Below are 8,570 nucleotides of genomic sequence, written 5' to 3'. Positions count from 1 at the left end.
ACGAAATCTGTGCGTGATACATTTTTTTTAAACAGTATTTAAATTTTGACTGGTGTTAAAATGTTGACGTCGGGAAAAATTAAACAAGTCTGCAAAATACGAGACTGTTATAATCGACACCCCACTAAAATTAATTTTGTTGGTGCGAGATTTCTATTTTGTTGTTGAAACTCTGGACGTGAGATTAAAAGCGTTGCCGCAGTTTCCAGAATGGTCTTTGTTTTTGTTGTTGTTCTTTAAATTTTAATCGTCAGACATCTGATATTTGTTGTTGTCTTACAGCAGTGTTTTGAAAATTCTGATTGGTATATTGCTTTTACATGTAACCGAGCTAATTGCTTGATTTTTCAGGTATTAAACCAAGAAGAGAATCAGAACTAAAAAAAATCAAAAAATATGAGCGACGTTGAGCCGGGCGAATACGTGAAAGCGGAAACGGTAAGATATTAACTAACCGTTTTAATTTTTTTATAACACTATCAAATGAAATATGTGAAGAGGATGTTTCATTCCTATTCAACCTGTTTTCTCTTTGCTTGTTGTACTCCACTTTAAAAAGCATGGCAAGTGCACCTGCGGTTTTTTTCATCACACTAAACATGAAGCCCCCTAAAATGAATACACCTAATTTTGGGGTAACACTAATTTACGGAATGATGAATGGTCGGAATAGTCGGAACGCTCACTAATTTATGAAATGGTCGGAATTGTCGGAATGGAATGAATAGGGCCGAAACTAATTTGATGAATGGTCGGAACGGAATGAACTGTCGGAATAGAATAAATGACGCTGTAGGAGCAGAATGAAATGAACGAAGCTGTAGGAACAGAACTCAGTTGCACCAAGTCTGCATTATGTTGTATGGCAGGTGCACACTTGCTATTTTTTTGAAGAATTTTGATTTTTTCGGCTGCATTTCCGATATCGATACTTATCTAAAAACTACTAAAGAACATGAACCCTCATTATGCTGTATGGAAAACCTATTCCACACACGATTTAGACCAATTGCAACTTCAGTTTTCTACAAGTTATATTTTATTTTAGATTGATTTTGTATTTCAAAATAAAATAAAAATGGCTGTTTTTGTTACAGAAGCGATCGCGTTCTAGATCGGGGTCTTATCGCTCCAATACACCACAAAAGTCACCAAGTTTGAGAAGATCTTTTTCTCGTTCCAGATCCAGGTTCGTGCAGTTCGTAAGAAGTTTGCATTTTGCAATTTAGGGAATTGTATAACAAGCCAGTGTGTAATACAGAAATAAAAGGTTTTTTCCCAATGCTAACTTGCACCCTTAGCCACACAAGGTTAGCAATAATATTAACCCTCCGGATGAAAATGTGGTAGGATTCTAACTTCCAGAATTCATTGAATGCATTTGCTTAAACATTTTTTATTATTTATTTACAAATGGAATGGAATACTATTCAATATGCCCAATCCTATACCAATGCTAAGTTCTTTTGATAAATATTGCATTGTGGAGGTCTGTAAATGTAACCCAAAATTGTGTAGCAGCTGCAATCTAGTTGATTCAGAAACCTGCATGAAAGTAAATAAATGACAAACACAAATTTTAGCGCAACTGAAATTTTGCATGCTTTATTGACTTTTTACATTGAAACGCAAATTAATTTTTTTATTACCAAATGTTCGACTGTATTTAGTTTAAGATTGCCAACTGTAACTGTATTTGGACCAAACTTTTCAAGCTTGTAGCAATCTGGGGCGGCATTATGAACACACCTCGCTAAGTTAAGCGAGCTCGCTAACGACGCACGAGCTCGCTAAGTCGACTTTTGGTATTACGAACCCACTTCTCGTTAAACAAATCTCGCTAAACTCCTCGCTAACTAACGAGTGGCTCAGACCACTCGGTAACACCTAATTTGTGTTCTAAAAACCCAAGTGCTGTAAATTAAATGAATTTTTTTTAATCAATAAACGTTTTATACCTACACTAATGGATGTCATAACTAAGATTCATAATTAATTTGTGAATTTGTTACCAAAATGTCGTGATATACGGATTTAGGCGATCTCCTACCTACACAACATGGAGTTTGGGGTGCTTACTGTGCCAAGAGCATTCCCAGTGAAAACTTGGGGTGATCAACCCCACCAACCACACCCCAAAATAAAAAATTATAAACCGGTATGCTGCAACTTCTTTATATTTTGTTGATGCCTACGACTTGAGGTACTATTTTACACATATTTCGGTAGTTAGTCAATTTTATTTACCTTATAATACATTTCAACTCTTTTACCACTCTCCACATGTAAACTTATATTTTTAGTGGACATTCTGTAACGTCATATTTATCACAAAATCTTAACACCCCTGTCAGAAAGTCTGCGTCTACGCTATACACTGATTTAAAACCAACTTTATTTTTAATGTTTTATTTTTGAACTAATTAAAGAATTTACAAAAGCAGCAAATTTATGCCATGACTCATTTTATTGGTGCTTTGAGGCACTTTATTAAATACATATATTCAGTACTAATCAACTAATGCAAAAATATGAACATTGTTTATAACATAGAGGTAAATTTCAGCAATTGATATCCATGCATGTATATTTTGCATCAAAATAGTATTTTTGTATGAATAACTGTTACACCTTGGGGTATTATAATACCATGGTGTACCAGTGGTCCAGCATCTGCCAGGATTCATTCATTATACAATAAACAAAAGCTTTAAAAGTGAAGATAAACTTTATGAAACTTATGTTATTTTAGGAACAAAATAGTTTTGTATTAAATCATCCAAAGAAACCCTTAGGTCAGAAGTGCAATCAGAATTACAAACACAATTCACTATTGTATTAAAAATATGCTCTTGTATGTAAGTGAGTCACAAATACATGGTGTGTAAGTTAATATAAAACTAGAAAATAATATACTTTTAGTTAAAAGAAATAAGTTATACTAAAGCATGATTTTAGAAAAGCACAAAAATTTCACACAGCAAAATATTGAGGCAAGACAATTGTAAATTATGTTAGCAGCCCAATCCATTTCTTTTTATACAAGAAATTTGCTATTCCATTGTCTTGCTCTTTAAAAGTAAGATGATTTAGGAGTAAATTCTGTTTTTTCACCTTGAATTGATCTGCACAATGTTGTTGGTTCTTCTCATGCCGCTGTCCTGCTACAAGACTTTTCGGTGCCTTCAGTGGTTCAGGAATGTCAAAATTAGACTGTTTTTTTTTCAGTGTCTCCTGAGTTTTATTATTTTCTCGGTAAAGTAGTAACACATGTTTTTTTAACACTTTTAAGTAAATTTGAATTTCTTTCTTCTTTTGAAGTGACTATGAACTTTACACAGAGCCTGTAAATTCATTTCCATGCATAATTTACTGGTGCAAGGGTGCAACTCAAGCAGCATGTTGTAACTAAAGTTTTAAAATACCAGTGTTAGTGGTGTAATTGTTACATCCCGGTAAATTATGATCAAAATGTTTACAGAAGCTAGCTAACTAAATAGAGATACAAATGAATAAAAAGTTTTAAAATAATTATTTTACCTTTTTAGACGTATATAATGAACGTTGGGCGCTGGTCTAGAATCCTACCACAATTATGAATAGGGTGTGAGTTAGCGTTTGGGTGTTTTAAGCATTATTACATTCATTATTTAATAATAATACTTGACCCACCCTAACCCCAACGCTAACTCGCACCCCTAACCAAATATTATGCGTTGTGGTAGGATTATAGACCAGCGTCAAACGTTGTTTCCCAAAACCTTTTTCTATAATCTACAGGACTAATTAGGAAATAAATTCATGCGGTTTACCTTGAAAGTTGTTTCATAATAAATTTAACATTTAAAAGCAGCTAACGATTTCCAAAACAAAGCGCCAAACGACGTTTCTGCGACAATTTTGCTGAGTCAATCGTCCTTTTTCTTGTGTTTTTGACGCATTCTCTCGCGTGTGCGTCTCGTTATAGCGAGGTGTTGGCGAGGACCGTTCGTAATACCAAATGCGTTTGCGAGTTTCTCGCTCGCTCATCCCTCGCTAAAACGAGCTCGTTAACTTAGCGAGCGAGGAACTGTTCATAATGCCGCCCCTGGTCTGCATTCTGTGGCAGATTCACACCAGAATTATTTTTAAGCTATTTGCGTGCACACTTAAAGTAGTGATTTCCAAACCTAAATTATAGAAACAGGTTAAGCTGTGCTAGATTCCGAACTTCATGTGTGCGTAAACCTTTATTGCCCACCTGAAAATTTGGCACTATTCACCCTAGATGACAGTATAAAGTGCCATGGAATGCAGACTGGGTTCCAGTGACACCTTTTATTAATCTGTCTTTGGTCTCTCAGGGTTGCCACAAAAGTGTTTTTTAAAAAAGAAATGTATCAACCCTGATTTGTTAGTTAATTTGTTTTTGTGCAGGGCTAAAATGTTAAAGTTGGTTAAAATGTTGAAAGAGTTAGGAGTTACCCATTTAGTATTGTTAATGTCAAATGCCTTGTGGCTTTCTGATGTTGATCTATAATATTTTCCTGCCATACTCTGTTGTAATGAAAAGGTGTTGATTTATTATTTGCAGATCACGCTCTGGCTCATACAGGAGAAGAGAGCGCTCTCGCTCTGGTGGCCGCAGAAATGGAGGAAGATCCCGATACTCTGCGTCACGATCCAGGTTAAAAAATATGCCGTTTTGTTAGTAAAAAAAAGTTTAAAAAAAACAACAAAAAAAAACAAAAAACATTGTATTTTATGCTATCAAGTTAAAGATTAATAATGTTGTAAATCAGATTCAAACCTATGCAATGTTATGGTGCTAAACTTGGTGTCCAGGAAGGAATGTAAAACCTCTTGAAATATTATTTAACAGGACCCTAGCAGTGAATCTTTTCAGCTGACCCTTGACCAGTAATGTTTTATGCAATTGTTAGGTCTAGAAGTTATCATTCTCGTGGAAGATCCCATTCCAGTCGATCACCTATGTCCAATAGAAAACGTCATATTGGAGACAGAGTAAGCAATTTTCGAAAATATGTTTGTGCTTTGTAGCTCTTAGGATTATTTTTATATCTTATTTTCGTTGCTTTATTAACCAGCCACGGTACAATTTTTTTAATAACTGTGTTGTGATTTTAAATCTTCTGCTGGCTTGTAGAGAACTATTTTCCTTAAAATGTTAATTTTTTGTTTAATTTTCAGCTCAACCCACCAGAAGGAAAATGTCTTGGAGTGTTTGGCCTGAGTCTTTACACTACCGAAACCGACATAAGAAGCGTTTTTTCACGATATGGAAGATTGGCCAGCATTAATATAGTGATTGATCAAAAGGTAATTTTTAATACCAGTCTTTTTAAATATATCCATTACCAAACCTACGTGAGGTATATATAGTTCTTGTGAAATTTAGCAAAACCAGTGTAAAGCAAGCAGTATTTTTAGACCCCCCCCTAGGTTATGCAATCAACAGAAACTTTAGGTTAACTCACAACAAATTGCTGTAAATTTATTCCTAATGTAGTTTGTGTAATACTATTTTTGCTGACATTGGTAGCTTATCTATAATCTAAAAAAATCTTAAGCACTTTGATTTCAATGCCAAAAATGTTGAGTAGATCGACATAATGTTGTACCCATGCAGTTAGTTTGACACTTTTACCACCTTTTAATTGCAACACATATATTGTTGATTCTTTTTTAGTGTTTCATTTTAGGATTTGTTAAAAGACAAACCTCTTTCTGTGCAGACTGGGCGTTCGCGCGGCTTCGGCTTCGTCTATTTTGAACATTCGGACGATGCTGCTGAAGCCAAAGAGCGGGCAAACGGCATGGAGCTAGACGGAAGAAGAATACGAGTCGACTTCTCCATCACCAAACGTCCCCACACGCCAACACCGGGTGTCTACGTCGGTCGCCCGTAAGTACAAACTTTTCAATGCTCTATTTTTAACCCACAACCAAATACAATTTTTCAGTTGGTTGCCTCAAGTTTAATTTACAATAAGAAGTTGTGACTTGTGAGTACTTTCCTCGAAGGTCACAGGCCTGTATTTGGTTCCATTTTTTCATATTTCAACGATATCTCTCATGTAACTTTAAAATTGTATATTTGTTATAAAGATCTTACCAATTAATTTGCGGCCTACGAAAAACAGAATTTGCATGATTTTAAATGGTGCAGAAGTACTATGTTTTTTACACGAGAAGTTTTTTTGTTAGTTGTGAGTTTAGTAATATATGTTAAATGTGCCACCTAACAGGCATATTTTGACTTCCTTTTTTCTGGCCTTTTCTCTAGATACCACCCACCAGCGAGAGACGATTACTATGACAGGTAAGTGTGAAAGCTAATGATCTATTATTCAGTGTTGTAATGACTTAAGTCAATGAATTGACTCAAGTGCTATTAAGTCACAGTTTATAAATGACGTGACTGTACTTAAATCAAATCTTTTGGTCAAAGTGTTTGTATTAAACAACCCCTGACTTGCTATTTTTTCGTTAATGACTTTACCTGGATTTAAGTCATTTCAAAATGACTTGTTTACAGCACTGATAATATTATAGCATTCTTTCCTTATATTTTAATAAAGTTTAGTTACAAAATCAGCGACACATAACGTTTGGTACATTTTCCATTACCATCTTAAAACTTATGCAATTAATGTTTTTAAGGGGGGTAAGCTGAAAGCTTTGGTCGCGCAATGAACTACATTTAAAACATTTTAACATATTTGCTTGGATGTTCACCATCTTAATCGTTCTAAGTCTTCACCTAGCCTTAAAAAAATCTTGCGTGTGTCAAGGTACAGAGAACGCGACGACCACAGGGACAGCTACAGAAGGGACAGCTACTCCCGTCGGTCGCCATCGCCCTACTCGCGCCGTCGTTCACCGTCTCCTCGCTACAGACGCAGGTCGCCATCGCCCTACAGTCGTCGCCGCTCCCCGTCTCCATACTACAGAGATCGCTCTCCCTACCGTAAGTCCTGCGATGCGCTAACGTTTTTTTAGCACTGCTTGATTTTAAGTTGCACAGAGACGTGGGCGCCAGTTTATATTCTTCTTTGTTTGAATTCATAACCATTAAAAGTTATTTAGTTATGCTGTTTAAATTACCTTCCGCAGAAGTTGGCCACCTTTTACTCCTTGGCGCATGGGCCGTATTTATACACTTTACATACTAATGCTTTAGCAAACTTAGGCGATTTTTAAATTCGTCTTAAAACGATTAAATTGCATTTTTAAACACAATGCAAAATATCTGTAAATCAAACAGTAAATAGGGTTTTCTGTTAATAAAGCTACAAGTTGGGCGTGCTGTTTTGTAGTATATTTTGCCTTTTTTGTTTAATTTTATGTTAAAACAACTTTTACCCTACTTGTGTGGTTTTTTAATTAGTTTTTGTTTGAAGTCATTCAGTTATACTTTATCTTTTTTATTTTGTTTTTGCAGGTCGATATTGAAAAGCCATCTTCAACCGAATTCGCAACCGTTCTTTATTAACTTGAAAACCCAAACTGTTTCTTTTAGGTATGTTTTCATATCGCGTTTTGACCAAACCCGCGGCTGATTTTAAAAATCCTTTGTTGCCAGGAATTCTCTTACCATTAACTGCATGTTGTGCCCCGCGCCAGATTAAATTACCCGGTAAATGTTACGACTGACTGTATATATGTAGCCTTGGCTTGGTTTCTGAAATTTATCTAATTTCTGATGTCAACTGTAGGGCTTTTATGTATTTCAAGGCTACATTTTGTGCCGTAACTGTCGCTCCATCTGTCTAGTACACTTTTTGATTCGTTTGGACCAAAATATATGGAAGGCTTTTTTGCCAAGTGATTGAGCGTTGACCAACGCCTTTAGCAACTTTTTTTCAAGTATAATACTTTTCAAATATTGTAAATTCTTTCCAGTTGGTTATCTGTAAACATCGCCGTGTTTTTTACAAGTTAATGACTGAACCAGTAGCGGGCGTTGGGCGTTAACTTTTCGCAAAATTTGGAACACAAACTGTTTGTGTTAACCTTTGCCCATTTTTGTTTTCAATTTTACCTTAATTTGCCAAACCGCCTAATATTATCTCGGTTATACCTAAACTGCTAAATATAATTGGTTTAAAAAAGTGGTACTTTTCTCCCCCTAATTGAATTGTCCGCTGCTGGTCCAATAATACTGTGTACGTGTTACCGATTGTTCTTGCTTATAACCGACCATTTTTGCCCGCAAGATTTTACCATTGTCCACCAAATGTACTGCTCATTAAACTTTGCATGCCTAGGTGCGTTCATCTGACATTTGTCTCGTGCTTTGCCTTTTTTCGTTTGGCCCGTATTTCACCGGATATTTTCTGCAATTGCAGTTTTAAGAAATGAGAAGAAAGCTAGCAAGACCGTGGCTGGACAAGAACGAAAAAACGAAAACCCCGCGAAAAATTTACCGCTGAAAAACGAAAATCCGAAAACGTCGCCCGAAATAAGAAAACGCAATTCTGTTGTACGCGCAAGTTCTATATCATAATTGCATAGGCTTGTGGTAATGATCTGAAAAAGAGAAATAATCAGTATCTGACTTCAACATC

At 35.7% G+C, this 8,570-nt stretch overlaps 1 protein-coding gene across 4 annotated transcripts; it reads left to right on the top strand.

Moving 5' to 3' along the window:
* The first annotated feature begins 204 nt into the window (after positions 1-204).
* Positions 205-8,284, top strand: LOC146139540 (transformer-2 protein homolog beta-like). 4 transcript variants are annotated; one of them, XM_083391200.1, is made up of 9 exons: positions 205-438; positions 1,098-1,189; positions 4,574-4,666; positions 4,923-5,004; positions 5,191-5,319; positions 5,736-5,905; positions 6,287-6,322; positions 6,801-6,970; positions 7,445-8,284. In XM_083391200.1, the coding sequence occupies exons 1-9, from the start codon at positions 397-399 to the stop codon at positions 7,453-7,455; spliced, it is 825 nt and encodes a 274-aa protein (XP_083247326.1). In that variant the 5' UTR covers positions 205-396; the 3' UTR covers positions 7,456-8,284. The 4 variants fall into 4 exon arrangements, with proteins under 4 accessions (XP_083247326.1, XP_083247325.1, XP_083247328.1 ...); XM_083391199.1 differs by having other exon boundaries at positions 6,795-6,970; XM_083391202.1 differs by lacking the exon at positions 6,287-6,322.
* Positions 8,285-8,570: the final 286 nt, after the last annotated feature.

Source organism: Ascidiella aspersa, chromosome 6 (genome assembly GCF_963924565.1).
Source record: "Ascidiella aspersa chromosome 6, kaAscAspe10.2, whole genome shotgun sequence".
Lineage (NCBI taxonomy): Eukaryota > Metazoa > Chordata > Ascidiacea > Phlebobranchia > Ascidiidae > Ascidiella > Ascidiella aspersa.
This window is presented reverse-complemented; position numbering and strand designations above follow the sequence as displayed.